This window comes from Schistocerca nitens, chromosome 3 (assembly GCF_023898315.1).
Source record: "Schistocerca nitens isolate TAMUIC-IGC-003100 chromosome 3, iqSchNite1.1, whole genome shotgun sequence".
In the NCBI taxonomy this organism is placed as follows: Eukaryota; Metazoa; Arthropoda; class Insecta; order Orthoptera; family Acrididae; genus Schistocerca; species Schistocerca nitens.
Window position 1 is genome coordinate 242,341,506 of NC_064616.1, and position 24,108 is coordinate 242,365,613.

The window sequence follows — 24,108 nt, forward strand, 5'->3', positions numbered from 1 at the left end:
GGCTGATAAACATCTGCTGGAACGTACGATGTTTAGGCAGGATGGCGCTTCACCCCATATTGCTAGACGCGTGAAAGGTCTCCTGCGCGCGTCGTTTGGTGATGATCGTGTGCTCAGCCGCCACTTTCGTCATGCTTGGCCTCCCAGGTCCCCAGACCTCAGTCCGTGCGATTATTGGCTTTGGGGTTACCTGAAGTCGCAAGTGTATTGTGATCGACCGACATCTCTAGGGATGCTGAAAGAAAACATCCGACGCCAATGCCTCACCATAACTCCGGACATGCTTTACAGTGCTGTTCACAACATTATTCCTCGACAACAGCTATTGTTGAGGAATGATGGTGGACATATTGAGCATTTCCTGTAAAGAACATCATCTTTGCTTTGTCTTACTTTGTTGTGCTAATTATTGCTATTCTGATCAGATGAAGCGCCATCTGTCGCACATTTTTTGAACTTTTGTATTTTTTGGTTCTAATAGAACTCCATGTAATTCCAAGCATGTGTGTCAATTTGTACTTCCCTATCTACATTATTCCGTGATTTATTCAGTTTTCAAATTTATACTGACTTTTTTATCACCCGGTACTGCCTGACAAAAAAAGTGAAACACCCAAAAGACATCATCGGATCTCAATGTAACTTCGTACATGTACACAGCAGCGGCGGGTACGTAAATGATACAGAGTTCAATTCTATGCGACAGGTGGAATGCCCAAAAGAGTACTTTAGTGTTGTTCATGTTTAGTGTTGTTGCCAGGACTGGTAGACATACACGGTCCAGCCACATTAATGCGGCCACCATCGATATTCGACGTCAACGTGCAATAACCACTCACAGACGGCAGGTGGCAGCACTAGCAGTGGAGGGTATATAAAGCGTGTCGTCATGACGGGTAAAACAGCGCACTCGTTGTCGTAATGCGGAAACGGAGCGACTTACCTGACGTCCAAAAGGGCACGATGATTCGCTTTCGGGCCAAGGGTGGAAGCATTTCCGAAACGGTTAAATATGTTAATTGTTCGTTTGCCGACGCGGTTAAAGCATACCGTGCATTGCAAAACAACGCTATCCAAAACCGGCCCCAAGGCAACCGTGGTGCACCAGGAACCATGGATGACAGGGGTGAACGAACCAAATCTTTGAACACGGTACACTCACCGATCGACGTATTTGTGACACTGCACTCCTCTCCCCATGTGCGTCTTTTCATAGATGCATTCGGCCCTTGCTTCATTTTTATGGATGAGAAAGCGTGACCGCATCGATCAGCAAAGGCGGGAAGCTCTTATAACGAGAGGATATAATCGGCGAATGGACTGGATTGCCTGTTCCCCCGACTTAAACCCCATCGAGCACGTGTGGGATGCATTGGAGAGACATATTGCAGAATGTCCACATGCACCAACGACCATCCAGGATTTGTCAGCCACGCTGGTGGAGGAATGAACGCCCCACCACAAGAACTCCTTACCAACCTTGTGGCCAGAGTGTGAGCACGTTGCGCAACATGCATTGCCGTCGGTGCGCATTTCTTTCACTTACCTTCTGTGCACCACTGTAGCAGTTCTTTCTATGTATGGTACAAGTTTATTTGACCTGTGTTTACTTGGCAGTGACGCATCATGGAAGAACTACGCTCATTGTTAAGTTTGAACCTGAATGTATAGAACTCGAAATGAACAGCAGTTTATAACAATCTGCTACATTTAGAATATTCTCGAAGGTTTATGCTATCTCCCAAAAACAGGAAATACCAAATATGATATCATCATCATCAAATCTGCTTAAAAAGTGTCACACAAAGGCTACATGTCTGGTTAACATAATGTAATACGTCAAATGATGTCAGTAGTTCATGAATTCCGTATGTCTGTTTCCCTATGATCGAACAAAAGAAATAAAAAAAAAAATCTTGTCCAGGATGATGCTGTTGATGGAACGTTAAATATTAACAAGGAGAGCACAATAACAATGACAAAACTATGCTAAGTCTGTGTTAATTCTGGCAACTTAAAATTAAACTGCAGCAAGTCGTTATGGGTGACAGTTCTGCTTGAAGCAGTTAGTCCGAGAACACTAACCTTCCAGTCGCTTTGCCAGTTCTTTGGCAAACAAGATATTAGCTAACTTGCTACGTCCGTAGGCGCCGACTGCACTGTACGATTTCTCCCACATCAGATCGTCGAAATTGATAGATCCATCTGTAATAAAAAGTAAATATCTACAAAATTTGCGTAATTAAGAGAGTGTCGAGTAATTATTTTTCAGTAAACAATCGTGAGGGGCGAAAGATGTAAGTTGTTATCAAGATTTGATAGAATGCTCTCATAAGTACTGTAAGAGTGTCGAGTAATTATTTTTCAGTAAACAATCGTGAGGGGCGAAAGATGTAAGTTGTTATCAAGATTTGATAGAATGCTCTCATAAGTACTGTAAGAGTTCCTTGTGTATGTAATATGTTTAGAAGCAGCATGAAGAACTTATTTTCAGTTATGGCAACGTTTCCAGGTTTCGAAATACTAAAAGAATGGTAGTTCACCTCTAATAGAGACCAGCAAAAATGCAAAAGTATTGCGTTGCCTTGTGGCCATTCAAATTTTTATTGAAAGTCCCATACTTTATTTGAAACCAGATTAAATCGCTTAACATCGACATAAGGCTGTTGAGATGTTGCAATTGAATGTTACTATTAATTCAGTGCAAACATTCACGGTAGTGATACCTTGTTTCAGTTACCGAGCGTATTTCAAGCAAACTTCATCTTCGTCCTCATAGCGGCGCTACTATCGCCACTCTTATGCGAGTGGCGCGAAATTTGAATAGACATCATATTTCGGTTGTAGAAACGCACCTACCAACTTCTCCTCGGTTTTGTGATTTTTTTTATCACTGTAGTTCAATGTAATTCGCCGTATGCACGTAAAAAAATAAAAAATCAGAACATAAGAAATCATGTAAATTGCCTGCTTCCTGCGGTACGCGCCTGCAGGATGTATAGTACAGTTCTAAAACTGACTCTTTCCATATCACGGCGAGAGGTCACCATTATGTAACAGGGAACAAGCAGATATCCAAGTATTAAAAAATGCTACTCTTTTAAGTAGCCCTATTCTAGTTGGCACTTTCGTTGTCGTGCGACATGTACCAAAACGAAAGTATAAAATACCATTATTATCAAACATAGAATGAGAATTTTTTATATGTGTCAGGGACGATCAACAGGTTTCCGTTCGAGGACGTTGCTGCAGCGTGTGTGCAATGTGGCGCAGCTACCATGCGTGTTCATAAGCAGACAAGGGATAAATGTGGCAGTCGTCTTTCCGACGTGCGTGCGGCACATGCGGAAACACGGTCAATATGCTGTTCTTCGTTTCTCAGCTGCCAAACGGCGGTAGTCATCCATCGAAGAATGAAGAGAGTTCACCATCCTAAGGTATTGATCTCTTCCAATGCGATTATCACGCCTTCAGTCCCTTAATAAAAGGCCTTGAAGGGTCGACGATTCCTGTCGGACAAGGATGAGCATCGGGCAGTTACGGACTTCTTCACGCACCAGGACACGGTGTTTTACGAAACGGGTATCTTCAGCCTGGAGCGACGGTGGGATGTTTGCTTCAATGTTCACGGTGGGTGGACCGTACGACCTTCGAACGGGAACTTTTTGATCGCCCCTTACTTTGTGAATGGCTCTGGCAAATACGAAAATTAGAGAAGAAAACTAAAATTTTATTATACGTACTGCGATGAGCTAGGGAAGAGACGACGACGATCCTAGCAGGAGCAGAGGCGCGCAGCCTGGGCAGCAGCAGGCAGGTGAAGAGGAAGTGGCCCAGGTGGTTGACGCCCAGCTGCATCTCGAAGCCGTCCTCCGTCAGGCTGTGTGGACACGCCATGACGCCTGAAACACAGCACTCACGCCATCACGACTCCTGGTGCGGGGACCACGAGTAATACGGGCCCCACAACAAACGTGTGACGTCACACTAGCCGCCTTGTCCGCCATATTTCGCGAATGTCTGGTTCCGTGCAGGGCCAGTGGCAGTCAATATGTCAATGGAAAGGCACCTGCTAAAATTCTTAACTTTGTCATGTGCTATTGAATGCTGCCACCCACTTAGATGAGCAGTTAAGAATTATTAAACTCATATGAAATAGTTATTTGATGCCCGCCGGAGACGGCTGCTGGTACTCTTAAGACCTGTAGTGTCATGTGCTGTGCCATGGCATGTCTTTCTCGTGGACCTTGTCCAGGCATTAGCACCTGTCATCATGCCTCATTCTTTCTTTCGACAATGCTCAACCGAGAAATCTGGCAATATCACAGTTGTCTGCATAATTTTATGTATTCGATGTAATCTTGTAGCCAAGCTAGCGAATATGCACTAATTAAAGTATGTGACTGATTTGAATACAATTAAATGTATTCCTGTTTCTTATTATTAAATGTTACTCCTTAAGACGACTGCAACATGATCATGGAACATTCCACTACAATAACGAAGTAATATGAGGGCAGTTCTGAAAATAACTTCTATTTCGTTAGTAAGTAAAAAGTGCAGTAATTCACGGTTTTGGCTGTGGCTGTTTTGTCTCCAGCATCAAGTACTCTTCAGAGAGAAAGAATAAGGCTAAGTATACCTGACGATGGTGACAGAGTCCATCGCCCAAATATTGGGCCCTTTGGATACCAAGAGCTGGCAATACTTCCATGAACTATTTTGTCATACAATGCACTGGAATACACTGGAATAAAGTGGAGAACCACAAGAAAGTAGAAACCAATGCTACACTTTAACACATATAAATTGAGGTTACAACACTAATCTGCTTCTCAATGTAATTTTCTAATGAAACTAGGCAACTTCTACAGGGTGTTTCAAAAAGACCGGTATATTTGAAACGGCAATAAAAACTAAACGAGCAGCGATAGAAATACACCGTTTGTTGCAATATGCTTGGGACAACAGTACATTTTCAGGCGGACAAACTTTCGAAATTACAGTAGTTACAATTTTCAACAACAGATGGCGCTGCAAGTGATGTGAACGATATAGAAGACAACGCAGTCTGTGGGTGCGCCATTCTGTACGTCGTCTTTCTGCTGTAAGCGTGTGCTGTTCACAACGTGCAAGTGTGCTGTAGACAACATGGTTTATTCCTTAGAACAGAAGATTTTTCTGGTGTTGGAATTCCACCGCCTAGAACACAGTGTTGTTGCAACAAGACGAAGTTTTCAACGGAGGTTTAATGTAACCAAAGGACCGAAAAGCGATACAATAAAGGATCTGTTTGAAAAATTTCAACGGACTGGGAACGTGACGGATGAACGTGCTGGAAAGGTAGGGCGACCGCATACGGCAACCACAGAGGGCAACGCGCAGCTAGTGCAGCAGGTGATCCGACAGCGGCCTCGGGTTTCCGTTCGCCGTGTTGCAGCTGCGGTCCAAATGACGCCAACGTCCACGTATCGTCTCATGCGCCAGAGTTTACACCTCTATCCATACAAAATTCAAACGTGGCAACCCCTCAGCGCCGCTACCATTGCTGCACGAGAGACATTCGCTAACGATATAGTGCACAGGATTGATGACGGCGATATGCATGTGGGCAGCATTTGGTTTACTGACGAAGCTTATTTTTACCTGGACGGCTTCGTCAATAAACAGAACTGGCGCATATGGGGAACCGAAAAGCCCCATGTTGCAGTCCCATCGTCCCTGCATCCTTAAAAAGTACTGGTCTGGGCCGCCATTTCTTCCAAAGGAATCATTGGCCCATTTTTCAGATCCGAAACGATTACTGCATCACGCTATCTGGACATTCTTCGTGAATTTGTGGCGGTACAAACTGCCTTAGACGACACTCCGAACACTTCGTGGTTTATGCAAGATGGTGCCCGGCCACATCGCACGGCCGACGTCTTTAATTTCCTGAATGAATATTTCGATGATCGTGTGATTGCTTTGGGCTATCCGAAACATACAGGAGGCGGCGTGGATTGGCCTCCCTATTCGCCAGACATGAACCCCTGTGACTTCTTTCTGTGGGGACACTTGAAAGACCAGGTGTACCGCCAGAATCCAGAAACAATTGAACAGCTGAAGCAGTACATCTCATCTGCATGTGAAGCCATTCCGCCAGACACGTTGTCAAAGGTTTCGGGTAATTTCATTCAGAGACTACGCCATATTATTGCTACGCATGGTGGATATGTGGAAAATATCGTACTATAGAGTTTCCCAGACCGCAGCGCCATCTGTTGTTGAAAATTGTAACTACTGTAATTTCGAAAGTTTGTCTGCCTGAAAATGTACTGTTGTCCCAAGCGTATTGCAACAAACGGTGTATTTCTATCGCTGCTCGTTTAGTTTTTATTGCCGTTTCAAATATACCGGTCATTTTTGAAACACCCTGTATACACTGCAGTGTTGACGCTGCACACCAATTGTGTATTCGATCCTGTTCTTAGCAACATGCTGAACAATCTGTTATATAGTGGGTATTTCTGTTAGTCCCACGTAGGCCGTTAAGTACGTGGCACTTATTTCGAAAGCACCATTCTAAGAGCCAGATATTTGTTATACATTCATTTTTTTTAAATTATTGCTGGGCCGCAGATCACTGAAGATAAACCATCAAAGATCGAATTCATGTAGTTGTGAACAGATTATACGAAGGAAAAAGCTGATAGGGAATCACATACATTAAAACAGACAAATGTGTTATTAATTTGTTTTTTTTTTAATTAAAGAAGGAGATGAAAATCACAGACTACAAATTTCAAAGCGTTTGATCTGATCAGATAGATACTGTATGTTAATTATACCATGTGGGCCCCTGAATGCAGTTGTAACTATACCATACAAATGTTTATTGACCAGCTGAGAGAAGAAATGTGTCGTTCCCCTGAGAATTTCTTCTTGTTGTGTCGACAGGAAGGAATCTGTTGCGTTCTGATGTATAGAAAGAGAGAAACCCTTGATGACGAAAATGTGTCTGCCAGAGGATGTCTACTGCCCACCCTCAAGATGTGATGAGTTTCGATGTACTATGGAAATGATCATCAGAAAACCAAAAGCCGAAAAATGATACCTGTAGGTATCCAGGACAACTTTGAGACGAACGATTTCATACGATAATTCCTTGTGTATGCAGTTCTTTTTAATATAATTCTAGTTTATCGAGCTTTCTCTTTCGCCATTTCCATAAGTTTGCAGGTGTTATGTATCTCTCCCTGAAGCGGTCAGGGGCTGCATCCAGCAGTGTTATTCCGGGGAACACAAAATTCCAAGGCAGCACAGCAAACGAAACAACAAGTTGCGCTTTAATCATGCGTCAGTCTGTTCTCAGACTACAGTATCTAATGTCCTGACATTTATTCACATTAAAAGCAGTCGTAAGGGAATGAGGAATTCAGTTGATGTTGCAACTGTCTTTGGTTCCACAAAGTCCTGGTATCTGACACATCTAACGGGGAAAGTCTTGACCACAGCTGTAAAATTACCGTAGGCTACCGCAGACTATTATAAGTAGGCTACGGTAGTTCACGTAGTAGCCTTGCTGAGTTAAGATCGTCACCATGTTACCTGTACCCTAGGTATATTGCATACCTGTCGGGCGTTACCTCATTTCGATCCCTTTGTTTGCGTGTACGATCACTATCTTACTTAATTCCCCTAGAAATCTGAATCGATGAACCGTTTAAAATCTGAGTGGTGATGTATGAAAGGTCGTGTGAAATACGAAAATTTTGGTTCTGCATAATTATCCCCCTGTCTTTTACATAAAAGTAAAAGGTATTTATAATAAAATTGAAATTGTTGATGTTTAATTCAGGTTTAATTCGAAAATTGTCGAATTGTATCGCGGAACAGAGGGATGTTGTATTACAAACCTAAAAACAATACAGTTTTATCATACAGCAATAGAAAACGCAACTTCCTCAAACAAAATGGCAAAATTTAAAGAAAAAACAAAACAAAACGTATCAAACATCGTTTCAGTACTTCGTCGAGCTTACATAAAACATGTTCTGGTATTCATGTACAACTTTCGCACTCATAGATAAAAATAGGAAACTCTTGCCTTCGATCATGGTGAGGAATGTTCTATTGAGAACGAACAAATAACAATAAGTGTATGTTTTATGTCTGTGCATACAAACTGTACTTGGATCAAACGTAGCTGCTTTGGTTACTCAAAAGCGCAGAAGTTACACGGTGAACTTATTTTTATTACTCTTGGAATGCATTTTATATTTTGTAAGGGTATAAAATAAACAATGAACTAACTCTGAGCGACATGAGTTATAATTGCAAAACAAACAAATAAACAAAAGACAAAGAGAAGTCATCGGCTTACAGTTCCTCTCTCACACATTTATTTATCTTTCTTTTCCTACCAATCCTACCGGAAATCCTGCCATTTATTACGCCATTTGTGTGCTGTACCAAAATTATCGAACTGTAGGTTTGGTAGAGCTGTCTTGAAAAAGTCAGGCATCATACAGAAGGTAGTTATTCTAATACGCTCTTCGTAGAATTCAGCCATCTGCGAACTTTAGTAGGATGTGTTAAAATTTCCTATAGATTGACAAACGCTGTGACGGTATCAAAGGTGTACTTAGGATGGTCAAGTAGCTCCCTGTGTGTTAACTAGTGTTGTCAGGTAGGAAAATGATGACGAACTTGTCATGACACACCATTTCTCTCAGTTGCTTTTTTTAAATGTTAAAACGGTCTGTGAGGCACTACTGAAATTATTGTTGTACCTCTTTGCTTAAAATCGAACAGCAATACACATTTATTTTTCAAAGTACAGTGTACATAACTTTCTTTGAAGACATCGTTTGGGAGCATTTCACATACTCCTGGAGTGAACAGGCTCAGGACCTGGTCGCAGACGACATGACGCAACACGGCCGGCTGGACGAGAGGTAGCGGTAGGGGCAACTCCCGCGATAGCGCAGTTCATCAGTTGCACCTGATAATGCTGGCAAGGTACTGGACGAAATATTGTGTCAGTCAGACACGATAGTCCAGTTGAAAATCTGGGAAGAGTCATATCACTTAACTAGCATGTAACTGACATTTACTTAAAAACACATCTGTGCTTATTGATCTACACTCAGGAACACTGAACATAGGGCACCCAAAGGGAAGAAAGATACAAACACGAAACTTCGCAAATAGGTTCACTGAGATCCGATACTCAAATGATCGAAGTTTGGTGCCAGTGCTCATGCTCACAGACCCTGTCGTGGCGCTACAATAGGGCAGGACACCCTATTTATACGGTGATTAGCAAACGGGTCATATACAGGGTGATCGGAAGCTCCCGCTACAGATTTCCAGGAACTGTGGTGGGGAGAGAGTACATAATATTTTCAACAGGAACCCATGTTCCGTGCTACAACTAATTGAAAACGTGTTGCTAATGCGACCATTTTTACGAGTAGTTGGCTGGGCGTGATCCAGTAAATCACTTGTTTTACAGTTCCACTCATTAATAGACAATGAGACTGCTCGTGTACTTGTTAATGGGTTCTCATCAACGTGATGCACTAACGCCTCTTCCAGTTCCGGCGTGTGGGGCCTCCCTGGAGCGCCACAGTCACGCCTGCTGCTGGTGAAGATACCCTTTCTCGAAAGCGGTGCGTGATTGTGGCGAAAAGGGTACGAGATGTAGTCAGAAGTTGTGGAGAACTATCTTGATAAAGGCGACAAGCAGCTCTTCCATTGCCCTGAGCTTCACCGTTCAGGAAGATCATGTCGGTGTTTTCTGCAAACTTGTACTCAACCGTGTTACTCCAACACTGACAACGCGTGAATGAGGCTCAACCAGGTCAGTGAGGTAGGATAGGACGTCAAATGACATCAGCCGGTCTGACGTAAGCACCCATCACTATCGCTATCCTGTTGCAACCTACCTAGTAAACATGTTTTCAAACGGCTGTAGCACGAAAACGGCACGTTTCCGGACATGTGTTCCTTTTCAAAATATTACGTATTCACTCCCCACTACAAGTCCTAAAAGTTTGTAACGGGAATTTCCGACCACCCTGTATGTGACGATCATATCCCGACTTGAGGAGGAAGTTCGTAGGCGCAGAATGACAGGTAAATGTGTTAGATGTCATTTCTCACAGTTAAGCCAGTTTGGGAGGCGCCTGATGATCGACATGAAATCCGTAAGTTGGTCGATCAGCCATGTGGCTCTCCAGGACGATTGTTAGGAGTGTTCCGTCAGACGATGCTGGACGCAGTGGACACGATGTGGCATCCAGGTGCATGTACTGTGTATGGAACGGCCAGGAGAATGACAAGGAGGGATGACTGAACGATCGTGCGGCAAGCGATCAGGGATCCTACAGTGACTCGACCCACAATACAAGCAGATGTATGGGTGCCAGTTGTTTCACAGTCCATTTCCACATTCTTTGCGAATGCGAAGTTTCGATCCGGGCGGCCTTTCGTGTACTGCCGTTAACACTGAGACATCGGCGACTTCGTCTACAGTAGTGCCAAGCCAGAACGGAGTGGGCTGCCACAGATTGGCGAAACGTCGTATTAAGTGATGAATCCTAATTCATGATGTGGACAGATGTTAACTGCATAGCAGCCTGGTGAACGGTACAGTCCCTCCCATGCTGTCGCACACCGGATCACCCACACAGGTAGCGTAATTGTCTCAGGGCCCATAGCCTACGGTTGCCACTCCTCTCTAATTGTGGTACTTGGAACATTTTAGAGACCAGAATTATGTTCATTTTTTGACCCATGTGGGACGTCTCCTGCATGGTCTCCAGGGGTACTTTTCTAGCTAGATAACGCTCATCCACATACAGCTCGAGTTGCTCAAGACTTAAAACGTTATGTTCCAACGGTTCTACAGCCGGACTGCTCCCCGAACTCACTCCCTATAGGACATGTGTGGGACCAGGTTAAACACCAGACGCACCCGTATCACTGGAGGTGGCTGTTCAAGATTTGTGGGCCAGTCTGCCTCAGAACAACATCGGACGTCTAGTCATCTCGATACTGGACCGTTTTGCAGCATGCATTGCAGCAAAAGGTGGTCCAATGCATTACTGATGTTACATTGTATTTGTCTACTTGTTTGTTCATTTGTCTTGATTTTGGGATCATGTGAATCTCTCATCCATATCATTACTTCTAATAAATTTCAATTTGATCTAATGCTCCCATCTTGGTCTGCTATTTTCAATGTTTCTGAGTGTATTTATGGGAAGGACACGTCACTAGGGTTCAACATGGGGCTTAACTAACTCTATCCATCTACATTTCAGGGCGATCCATGTTACTGGGAGGAATAGATGAATAAAATAGCCCCACAGCATGGAAACCATACATTTCTGGCAAGTGTTTCTTATCCTCATAGGAATCTCATCCCACAGCTTATCCTCGCTGTTCAAAATCGATTCGCAATGTTTTTCGGTGGACTCTTTGCCTTACCCGCGTTGTTGATGAGCAGGTGTATGTTGGGGTGCTGCTCGAGCAGGCGGCGCGCGCAGTCTCTCACAGAGGTCAGCGACGAGAGGTCCAGCCTCTGGACGCGCACCTCTCCCGCTCCCTGGTAGCTCTGCAGACGCTTCCGCAGCTCTGTCGCCGCTGCCTCCGCCTTCTGCTCGTCTCGGCACGCCAGCACAACTGTCGCTCCTGCAACCAGAAACAATTTACCAGTCAATATGTGTATCCTTAACATCGGTTTGTTGCAGGATTCTCGAACATATTCTCAGTTCGAATATAATGAATTTCCTTGAGACAGAGAAGTTGCTGTCCATACATCAGCACGGCTTTAGAAAGCATCGCTCCTGCGGAACGCCACTCGCCCTTTTTTCACATGATATCTTGAGAATCATGGATGAAGATTATCAGACGGATGACATATTCCTTGACTTCCGGAAAGCGTTTGACTCGGTGCCCCACTGCAGGCTCCTAACTAAGGTACGAGCATATGGGATTGATTCCCAAGTATGTGAGTGGCTCGAAGACTTCTTAAGTAATAGAACCCAGTACGTTGTCCTCGATGGTGAGTGTTCATCTGAGGTGAGGGTATCATCTGGAGTGCCCCAGGGAATTGTGGTAGGACCGCTGTTGTTTTCTATCTACATAAATGATCTTTTGGATAGGGTGGATAGCAGTGTGCGGCTGCTTGCTGATAATGCCGTGGTGTACGGGAAGGTGTCGTCGTTGAGTGACTGTAGGAGGATACAAGATGACTTGGACAGGATTTGTGATTGGTGTAAAGAATGGCATCTAACTCTAAATATAGATAAATGTAAATTAATGCAGATGAATAGGAAAATGAATCCTGTAATGTTTGAATACTCCATTAGTAGTGTAGCGCTTGACACAGTCACGTCGATTAAATATTTTGGCGTAACATTGCAGAGCGATATGAAGTGGGACAAGCATGTAATTGCAGTTGTGGGGAAGGCGGATAGTCGTCTTCGGTTCATTGGTAGAATTTTGGGAAGATGTGGTTCATCTGTAAAGGAGACCGCTTATAAAACACTAATACGACCTATTCTTGAGTACTGCTCGAGCGTTTGGGATCCCTATCAGGTCGGAATGAGGGAGGACTTAGAAGCAGTTCAGAGGCGGGCTGCTAGATTTGTTACTGGTAGGTTTGATCATCACGCGAGTGTTTCGGAAATGCTTCAGGAACTTGGGTGGGAGTCTCTAAAGGAAAGGAGGCGTTCTTTTCGTGAATCGCTACTGAGGAAATTTAGAGAACCAGCATTTGAGACTGATTGTAGTACAATTTTACTGCCGTCAACTTACATTTCGTGGAAAGACCACAAAGATAAGAGAGATTAGGGCTCGTACAGAGGCATATAGGCAGTCATTTTTCCGTCGTTCTGTTTGTGAGTGGAACAGGGAGAGAAGATGCTAGTTGTAGTACGAGGTACCCTCCGCCACGCACCGTATCGTGGATTGCGGAGTATGCATGTAGATGTAGATATGTAGATGTAGATGCTTCTTCTTTCCCCTAGCGCTCATCCAATCTTGTACAGGGTTCTCTTTTCCAGCATTTCGCAAATTCTGTTTTATTACTAGCTGACTGCCTGGTGTCACCAGGGTATGTATTTCTTCCAGTCTTCTATTAGCCCACCTGCTCCATCCTCCTCTCTCGGCCTATCTTCTCCTCGCCCTCTAAGTCCTCCTCCTTCCTCCTCTATCTCCTCCTCGCCCTCTAATTCCATCTCCTCCTTGCCACCGAGCGAGGTACCGGAGTGGTTAGCACACTGGACGACGGTTCAAAACCACGTCCAGTCATCCTGATTTAGGGTTTCTGTGATTTCCCTAAATCAGGCAAATGCCGGGATGGTTCCATTGAAAGAGCATAGTCGATTCCATTCCGCACCCTTTCCTCATTTGATGAGGTCGATGACCTTGCTGTTTGGTCCCCTCCCCCAAATCAACCAACCAACCAATCCTCCTTTCCTCGCTAAGTCCATCTCCTCCTTCCCCTCCCTCTGTTCATTTCCTCTTTACGCTTCACTCTGTCCATCTCCTCCTATCCCCTCTCTCCGCCCATTACCTCTTCCCTTCTCTCTCTGCCCATTTCTTTCCTTTCTATGTCTGTCTGCTCCTCTCCCCTTAATTTGTCCATCTTCTCCTCTTCCCTTTCCTTATCCATTTCTTCATCTCCCTATCTCTGTCCACTCCTTCTCCACCCTTCTCTCTCCAAGTTATCACTGCTACCCCAATAGGAGGCTGGTGTTTCTTACTCCCACAGTATTTCTTCCCAGAGATTAAGTAAGATGTGTAACAAGTTTCGTGAAATCTGTCCAGTGGTTTAGGAGGTGTGGAACATATATACATACATATTTATAACGTGCATGGCTGTGTGGATTTAACTGTATGGCCGGATGTCCTTCGTGACATCAGTGTCGTCAAGGTAACCTAAGAGAGGGAAGTCATCATGTCGCCAACTCTCCGTGAATCGTGTAAACGTTTCTCTGTGTTTTAACGTATTTTAACTGTTTGTGTATCACATTCATTGAGGTGGAATATAGAGACTAGAGCATCAGTTGCTTGAATGAGCCTGTGAAGCTGCATAAAATCAAAACTCAGACTTGCTGTTGTATCAGTCGACTTTCGTTAATCAGCCGCTCGGATTCGATCGTGTTCTGGCGTTCTTCTCTCACTCGCAAACTAGCGCGCTGCGCGTTACGCTATACAAGCAGGTCAAAAATCTATATATGAACTACACTGTCGGAAATAGAAAGTATTACATCATCCTTGACTGAGCGTTACCAACGTTACTCCTGCAAGTTCATGCCTGAGAGATACAAGCTTGTTTTCAGTACATGCACAAACACGCACAAACTCTCTCACTCTCTCTCTCTCTCTCTCTCACACACACACACACACACACACACACACACACACACACAGAAAGATAGATAGATAGATAGAGAGAGAGAGAGAGAGAGATAAGAAGAAGGAGAAGAAAAGTGTGAGTACATGATAGCTATTGGTTGTGTCTAAGTTGAGTGGAATATTGCAATGGAGCTACCCCACAGGAGCATGCAGCTTATCGCCATGTTTCGGACTTTGAGACAGGTCGAATAATTGGCATGAGGAACATAGGTGATCAATCAGATCTGAGGAAGTGCTGATAAATTAGCCAGTGTTAGTTATCTTGCAAGTATACTACCATACTCTTAGTTTCCCTAATATGCCAGAGCTGTATTCAATGCTTTTGTGAGTAAAGTGGAGATACAGTGACGCCGCGACTTGATAATGCAGCCACAATTTATCTCCCATCTCCTATCCATGACATTAGCTGCATCAGCTTCCAGGTCTCGTAACCATTCTCTCTTATTCCCATCCTGATTACCACCTTCCACGTCCATGTCTCTCCAGTACTCCAAAAACGTAGATTGCTGCTGTCTTCTAGCCAACCCTACATGTCCACTAATCCTCTAGAATCTTTCCAGCATTGCACAATGGCGTAATTGTTTATCAGGTAAGATTTTACACTCAAAAACGCCGAAACTACAACAAGCCAATGAATCACATTTGATCCCCTTTTTTCTTAAAGAAAAGACGTAAAAGAGCTTACTATGAGGCTAATAGCCATCTATGCTCCAGCGACCATCCATAATGTAGGTCAGAGCTGTTTTCAAGTCTTTTTAGGAAAAACAGGAGATGTTTATCTCCGCAAGCATGTCACTTCACAAGCTCCCAGCGCGTATCGCCCACTGACAGACTTTCGTGTTCTGGAACAAAGGCATTCCTATTTCGGCAATGCACCAACCATCACATAAATGGACAGTGGGCTGTCTGCCTGCAACTCCATGTGCCTAAGCATTTTCCATCCCTCCCTGGGCAGGAGGTGGGCGCCCAACCTGATTTCTGCGAATGATGGCGCGCCTACAACCCCCCCCCCCCCCTCCCCATCGCGCAACGTATTCCACCGGACCTCGCCATGTGATGCGTGTCTCATGTTTCCAGCACTCCCTGCTTCTAAATTAAGCCCAGGAAACAACTGAAAGTACTCGGCATCAAGTCCGATTGCAAGAAAATTAAGAAAAAGAAGTGAAATTGGCATAAACTATCAGAGTCATAATACGTTTCTCATTGACCTAATTCAACGTCCCTCCATTTGCATAGCTAAAGGTGACCAAAGAATGAAAAGAGGTTATCCGAAGGGCTTGTCATGTTTCAGTATTATGAATACTACGCACTGAACTGCTGTATAATACATTTTAACTATGTGGAGTGTACAGCTAATTCTTTACTGTGTCTTATGGTGAGTAAATTTTTGTGTATTTTTAAAACAAGTTACATAACATGTGGATGGTGAAGCCATTCCTCGTCAGTAAATGGTCCCTTTGCACCCTGTAAAGGAAGGAAGTCTTCTACTACAGAACATGTTATATTTGCAAATGAACTGAGTTTCTTATTGTCTTAACAATTTTTGCTATCTTTAATATGCACCGGCCATGCTGGCAGCAGCACACCCATTCCCCGGCATCCACATGCCCGGCGTACTGAATGATCAGAGGTCGGAGAGAAACTGTCACCAAGCAGTCAACCAAACAATTTAGATGGAGGGAATAATTGTCCAGCGCAAACACCTGTCATATTGAATCTTCTCATGCAATACACTCATCCAATTCCATTGCCACTCTACCTGTGTACTGGCTAATTCATTATTCAGCTATTCAGCGGGCACCATAAAGGCCGCTGCCCAGGACTTGTCCCCGAAGCTGTGTGGAAGAGGTGACCAGAAGGCCAAATAGTATCTGTAATGTATTCAATCTTGATGCCTTGTAGACAGTGTCCAGAGTTTCTGCAATATATCCACATGTTTATAGGCAAGGGAGGATGTTGGTTGACTGAGAATGATCACATACAGTAGATGGTGTGCTATGTGAGGAGCCAGTAAAAAGAAAAAAAAAAAAAACCAATGCTACACTGAAGTCGTAAAAAACGTAATATGTGCAATCACTGGCGTCAGTCGGTTATGCCAGTGTGAAACACGTATTATGCTCGTTCGAAAGCAGTGTATTGATTACTTCTTCCAGTTGTCATATGTTGCAGTATATTTTGTCTATAAGAAATATCGCCTCTGCCTTGGTTTTTTTCTACCACCCTGTGTGGTAAAAAAGAGTGTGACGCTGTACATAGCCGTTGTCATACATTTCTTGGCTGTGTTACAGCGAAAAAACAATGGATGAATCAGCTTACGAAGCTATGGCACAAGAAACCTCTATTGTGAATGCTAGTCTTTGGGATATGGTCTTCTTCCATTCAGGTGAACTTTACACAGGTCTGTGGGAGCGACTTTGATCACCTGCTCAAATGAATCATTAGGTATATGTTTAATTGGATCAAAACATGTGGGCGATGCTGACACGTGGACTACATTTGTTTTCGATATATAGTAAGAAAGAGACACAGTAAAATCTCATCGAGTTCTCTACCAGGTGACGTTAGCATGGTATGGAGCTTAAAAGTTTGGTAGTATATAGTTTGTAGTTTTTCTCTGTTGAATGGTACCAAATAACGAGGGGAGAAAGAAAGAGATATGTCTGAGTGACAGATGTGAATGCACCCTGAGAGACTCGGATCTCCAAGGACTGCAGTATCTATATGTAGTTTGGAAACGCACCACAATACAGTAGCGAAATCTTCGTTTTTCTTCTAGTTCCCGTATCATGTGAAGTCTTCCTAATTTTCGTGGTAAGAAACGCCACCATAACTGCTTGTGCTATCTTTTCTACTGCCTTATGTTTCAGGAGAAAGCTTCGTGTGGCGCTGCTCTTACACATTATACACGACTGGCAGAGCTGTGGCAAATGTTCCCATCTCTACCGAGTGGTCAAAACACGATCCTGTCTTATTATCTCAGTTCACCCTGTTTCTCCATGGAATACAGAATGTGGTAGATTAATCACTCTCCGACTTCAATTCATTTCCGACTTAAACTGGAACAATCCCATGGACAAAGCTGCAGGGACAGTGAAGGTGGGGCAGAAACTAAGGAACAGTAACAAGATCCAGGGAGACTGTCTAAAAACACACTAGAGTTTTGCTGTATGGGGTCCTTAGCAAGTAGGTTCAAAAAAGGGGCCACGAATATGATTCACTAGTGTATGTAACAATTAAAAGACATCTACATTGAAACCAGCGCAAGTGTGTGGTTGAATGAAAAGACTTGATTCCAGATCGTAGACAGCATTTCCACCGCAAAGCGTAACACTATACATCTGAAAAGCAAATGTACTGATCATAGGATTTTGTAGATTTTTACGACTTCAGTGTCTACATCTACATCTCCATCTACATGGATACTCTACAAATCACATTTAAGTTCATCGAACCACCTTCACAATTCTCTATTATTCCAATCTCGTATAGCACGCGGAAAGTAAGAACACCTATGTCTTTCCGTACGAGCTCTGATTTCCCTTATTTTATCGTGTTGATCGTTCCTCCCTCTGTAGGTCGGTGTCAACAAAACATTTTCGCAATCGGAGGAGGAAGTTGGTGATTGGAATTCCGTCGCAACGAAAAACGCCTTTCTTTTAATGATGTCCAACCCAAATCCTGTATCATTTCTGTGACACTCTCTCCCATATTTCGCGATAATACAAAACGTGCTGCATTTCTTTGAACTTTTTCGATGTACTCTGTCAGTCCTATCTGGTAAGAATCCTACATTACGCAGCAGTATTCTAAAAGAGGACGGACAAGCGTAGTGTAGGCAGTCTCCGTAGTAGGTCTATTACATTTTCTAAGTGTCCTGCCAATAAAACGCAGTCTTTGGTTAGCCTTCCCCACAACATTTTCTATGTGCTCCTTCCAATTTAAGTTGTTCGTAAGTGTAATACCTAGGTATTTAGTTGAATTTACGGCTTTTAGATTAGACTGATTTATCGCGTAACCGAAGTTTAACAAGTTCCTTTTAGCACTCATGTGGATGACCTCACACTTTTCGTTATTTATGGTCAACTGCCACTTTTCGCACCATGCAGGTATCTTCTCTAAATCGTTTTGCAGTTAGTTTTGATTTTATGATGACTTAATTAGTCGATAAACGACAGCGTCATCTGCAAACAACCGAAAACAGCTACTGGTTTGAAGCATTGTTTTTATTAAATAATTCCTCACATAGCACACCATCTACTGTATGTAATCATTCTCAATCAACCTCAATCATCCCTCGTCTATAACCTCATGGATATGTCGCAAAACATCTGTGACACTGTCTACAAGGCATCGGACACATTCAAAAGCCAAAGAAACTGGTACACCTGGCTAAAATCGTGTAGGGCCCCCGTGAGCACGCAGAAGTGCCGTAACACGACGTGGCATGGAGTAGACTAATGTCTGAAGTAGTGCTGGAAGGAATTGATACCATGATTCCTGCAGAGCTCTCCATGGTTCAAATGGCTCTGAGCACTATGGGACTTAACATCTGAGGTCATCAGTCTCCTAGAACTTAGAACTACTTAAACCTAACTAATCTAAGGACATCACACACATCCATGCCCGAGGCAGGATTCGAACCTGCGACCGCGATCTACTTACTTCCTTCTTTTCGATGTATTTTACAAGACATGCACCTTCCGAAACAGCAGATAATGATGAGCTTTTCCCACCAAATAAAATAGCGATCCAGCGGACTTTTGCTGAAGACACATTTGTAATGTGGTGTTTGGAATGATGAAAAGTGTACTGAGAACGCCTCATCTAATTAAGAGCAGCATGCTCGACCAGACTAATCACGCCAAGAGCATGTATGTATGATGCATTACTTACTTGTATATTTGTTTCTGTATCGTCGATATACAGATACGAGGGGTAATAACAACATCTTAGCTATGAACACATAAAAATAATATTACGTAATTGTTTTGTAATTGCCTGCAGATACATGCCTGGAGTCCTGGCACACAATGAGATTCGCACGCCTTAGTACCGTAGCACGCCACTAGACGACCTAAAAAGAAAAAATAAACAGAGAGAAAACCACGCAGAGCACTGGTAATGTGGAGATGCGTTAGTAGATTACGCCATGTTGCCTGGAACCCTCTGGCGGTGTGCTATGGTACCTAGGTGCGCGAATCACATTGTGTACCAGGGCTGCAAGCATGTACCTGCAAACAAACAAAAAATAAGTACGTAACTTTAAGGATTGTATTTGTTGTTCGTTTTTAGTAGGAATATTTCATTTTTCTGCTTTACTCCAACGCATATCGGAGCTCCATAAAGCCAATCTTTTTTTCTGTCTTCTTTTGGCCATGAAATGTTCCTCTTCTGGAACGGAGAAAACCTTCCACATTTTCACTTACGACTTTACTGCTAGGCGGAAAATTTTGTGCCTTATCCTCGGAGTCCGGTAATGGCTACGCCGAGTAAAATTGGCGGCCATTGTCCACTAAACTGAGTAGACATGGGATAGCGCTACTCGCATACACACATGGCAGTACTGTCGTGTACATAAGGTATAACATGCCAGCGTATTGGCGGAGCTGTCATTGTACCCAGGCAATTCATGTGAAAAGTTTCCAACGCGTTTATGGCAACACAACAGAAATTAAAAGACTTTGAACAAGGAGTGGTAGTTGGATCTAGATGCATGGGACATTCCGTTTCGAAAGTCGTTAGGGAATTTAATATTCTGAGAGCAATAGTGTCAAAGGCCGACGCCCTTCACGTAAATACTGAGAGCAGCAACGTCTGCCTTGAGCTGTCAGTGCTAACAGACAAGCAACACTGCGTGAAAGAATAGCAGAAATCAATGTCGGACGTCTGACGTATCCGTTAGGACAGTGCGGCGAAATTTAGCGTCAATGGGCTGTGGCAGCAGATGACTGACACGAGTGTATTTGCTAACAGTAGGACATCGCCTGCAGCGTCTGTCCTGGGCTCATGACCCTATCGGTTGGATCGTGGACGACTGGAAATCGTGGTCTGATCAGATGACTCCGGTTTTCAGTTGGTAAGAGTGCATGGTAGGATTCGAGTGTGGCGCATACCCCACGAAGCCATGGACAAAAGTTGTCAACAAGGCACTGTGCAAATTGGCGGTGGCCCCATAATGGTGTGGGCTGCGTTTACACGAAATGGAATGGGTCCTCTGTTTTAACTAAACCGATCATTGACTGGAAATGGTTATGTTGCACCTACATGGAGACTATTTGAGGACTTTCATGGATTTTATGTTCCCAAATAACGGTGTCATGTCATCGGAACCCAGTTGGTGGTTATTGAAGAACATTGTGGACAATTTGGGCGAATGGTTTGGTCAGCCATCTCTCCCTAAATGGTTCCCATCGAACATTTATGGAACGTAATCGAGAGGTCAGTCTGTGCCCAACATCCTGTACCGGCAACGCTTTCGCAGTTATGGACGGCTATAGAAGTTGCATGGCCCATTATTTCTCCTTGGGACTTCCAACGACGTGTTGAGTCCATGCCACGTCGAGCTGATGCACTGCACCGGGCAAAAGGTCTGACACGATGTTTGGAGGTATCCTGTGACTTTTGTCACTTCAGTGTATAGGCTATAGCTAAATGCGAAGCGACTACAAAATGTAATGTAAGGGACAGAATATCGTTGTATTCAGATGGAATGCGGTGGACGCCTACCTCTGCGTGCCAGGTCCATCGCTGTCTCCTTGCCAATGCCTGTATTGGCGCCAGTGATGATGGCCGTCTTGCCGTCTAGCCGAGCCTTGCTGCGACACCGTGAACTGAACAAGCCACCCATCGTCTTCCGGCTGCAAAGAAAAATTAGATATGAAGCAGCACACCACACTTACTGTGAACCACACATCCTCTTCATAAAGAGTAGTATATTTCAATCTCTCTCTCTCTCTCTCTCTCTCTCTCTCTCTCTCTCTCTTCCCCCCCCCCCCCCCCACTCTCTCTCTCTCTCTCTCTCTCTCTCTCTCTCTCTCTCTCTCTCTCTCTCTGTGTGTGTGTGTGAGAGGGACAAATGCAAAAACAGATTCCATTGGTCTACCTTGCATACAACTAAATATCATATGTTTCCTTCTGTAAGAGCATCTCTCAGCTTGTGATTGCTACAGTGCATGGGACAGTTTTCATTAATCATACTGACAATGACCTACGCGCTTTCTCTCCCGAATGAAGGCAGAATGGTGGCGGAGAATCGGGAAGGACATCTACCTATGGAAATTACTGAGAAAGTTTACTCTGATGACAAGGAAGTCATGAAATACGGGTGCAATACCATTCTGATTTCTCTCTAGACTAGAGGTGCTCAATCATTTTATGCTTGAGATCTAGTACATGCAAAAAGCCCGTTTAGAGATCTACTGACTGAAAAGTTCATAAACATAAAAGCGCAAAACGACACGATAAACAAAATTAATCATTTTAATTATACAAAATATATGGCAGGCAATTTTCTTGCCACCAAAATTTGTAGGTCTACTACTCAGTTTTCAAAATATTACACACGTGAAAGAAATTGAAATATATGCCATCATAAATGCTGAAAACGTTTTAGTGGGATACTTGTGTTTGCACATAACTGACAAGTTTATTATGATCTGGTGAATAACTGAAGGGACTGTCAGAAATAAGGTGCCATCCCACAAGATCTAAGTTTTGAGTTATTGCGTGAAATATGTTTCGTTAAGTCTGTAAATCATAAAACACAATGGACTTAATTAAAACATTTTCTAGCCGGCCGGAGTGGCCGAGCGGTTAAAGGCGCTACTGTCTGGAACCGCACGACCGCTACGGTCGCAGGTTCGAATCCTGCCTCGGGCATGGATGTGTGTGATGTCCTTAGGTTAGTTAGGTTTAAGTAGTTCTAAGTTCTAGGGGACTTATGACCACAGCAGTTGAGTCCCATAGTGCTCAGAGCCATTTGAACCATTTTTTTGAAAACATTTTCTACAAATGGCTCCACTATTTCTTTAAATATCTAATATCTTATACGCATCATACATTAGTCCAGAATATTTTTTATGTATAACATAATCTCTGCCGTCCAGTGTTAGCACTGACTTCATCAAAAAGTAATTGCATAAGTTTTTAGAGCAAGTATGTGACTATTATCATACATCAGTAACGAATATACCAAAGTTGCCAGGCACGAAAGAAAAAGCAACTCTTAATGTAATAACATTAAAACATTCACAGTGTAACAATGTCAGTTTTTGTCCTCAGTTTATTTGGTACAGGAAGTGTTTGTGAGTCTTTATGTTAGTTTTCGTTTGCATTGCAAAAATGAATACTAAAAAGCTAAATCTTCAAAATGAGATAAACTGAAATGAAATATGTATAACACACTCACGAGAGAGCAACAGTTTTAGTTAAACGCAGTCACAAATCTAATAAAGAAATTTTTGATGCCAGAAGAAATAAAAATGTCGTTCTTGACATTTCACAGTTTTTCTTCACACTTCAGTGGACAACTACACTGTTCGCCGACAGATTGTCCACGAACTACTTCCCGTTTATAGTTTTTATCAGATCTACCTTCCTTTCTTCTTTTCTTGTTTCTTGCCTTCTTAGCAATATTTCTTTTCCTTTTTTGTGTGTGTTATGAGCTACCTGAGTAAGATGTGACGACCTGCTTCCTACTATTTTTTCAGTGAATACAGACAGTGCTTTTTCCTAATAATAAAACCACACAAACATCTGTCGAGGACAAAAACAGGATAAAAGTGATGCTAAACCACAATGTTTAACGTTAGGGCGCAAACGTTGCTAACCGTCAAACACATGGATAACAGGTTTTTCTCTTGTTACAAGGTGAGATGAAAAAGCGATTGTAACAACCTCACAAGTATTCACTGAAATATTTTACACTAAATTTACTCTTAACGTTACCGAAGTCTCCAGAATTTTAACAAATGCTATGCATAAACCATGTGAGGTTACACTGGCGGCAATATAATGCTAAGCTACAGTTAGAGAATTTTAAATAATTAATGTAATCTGTGGTGTGTCATCAGGATCTACATCACTGTCATCAATAAATGGATTACTGTTGTTATTTACATACTCGCCAAATAGCTGTGTCATTGAATACAGGATTTCATGATAACTGCCGTGTTTCCTCTATGGCGTAGCATTCTTTTCATCCAAAGATAAGAACAAAGCTGCGATAAGACAAAACAATTTATATAGCTGTCAGCACTTTCTAGCGGTAGACATGCGAACTGCATCGTATCAGCATGTAGTGCGCTTGAAACCAAAACAGAGAGCGTGATCAAATTTTCACGAAACTGCTCGTTAGCACTTCCTCCTGTCCACCCTTTCAATTTGCCAGAGCCACCCTTGTACAGTCTTAAAGACGACTGTCTGTCAGTTTATTTCTACTGTCAGATTTCATTACGTTCATCGCTGAAAACGCTTTCTCACATAGATTCGTCGATACAAAAAATCCACTTTTACAGAGTTGAGGTGGGTTTTTACACTCACTAATTTCCAAAAGTTATTTTAATTGTATTAGAAAATTCCTTACTCCTCAACTCATTATCAACTGCTGCTTCTGATATGAAGTCTATAAGAACTGTTGCAAATTGGCAGTTTTAGCTGTGGCTAAACTAGCGTTTCATATCAAACATACACTGA

General features: G+C 43.1%; 1 protein-coding gene across 3 annotated transcripts in view; it reads right to left on the reverse strand.

Annotated features, from left to right (window-relative positions):
- LOC126248198 (retinol dehydrogenase 13-like) overlaps nucleotides 1–24,108 on the reverse strand; it is a 104,669-nt gene that overhangs the window by 20,044 nt on the left and 60,517 nt on the right. For all 3 annotated transcript variants that reach the window (XM_049948995.1, XM_049948994.1, XM_049948997.1), the window contains exons 2-5: nucleotides 21,142–21,272; nucleotides 11,479–11,682; nucleotides 3,744–3,902; nucleotides 2,086–2,205 (exon numbers count right to left, since the gene is read on the reverse strand). In XM_049948995.1, the coding sequence (XP_049804952.1) occupies nucleotides 2,086–2,205; nucleotides 3,744–3,902; nucleotides 11,479–11,682; nucleotides 21,142–21,262 (604 nt within the window). In that variant the 5' untranslated portion in view covers nucleotides 21,263–21,272. The remainder of the gene's footprint in view (nucleotides 1–2,085; nucleotides 2,206–3,743; nucleotides 3,903–11,478; nucleotides 11,683–21,141; nucleotides 21,273–24,108) is intronic.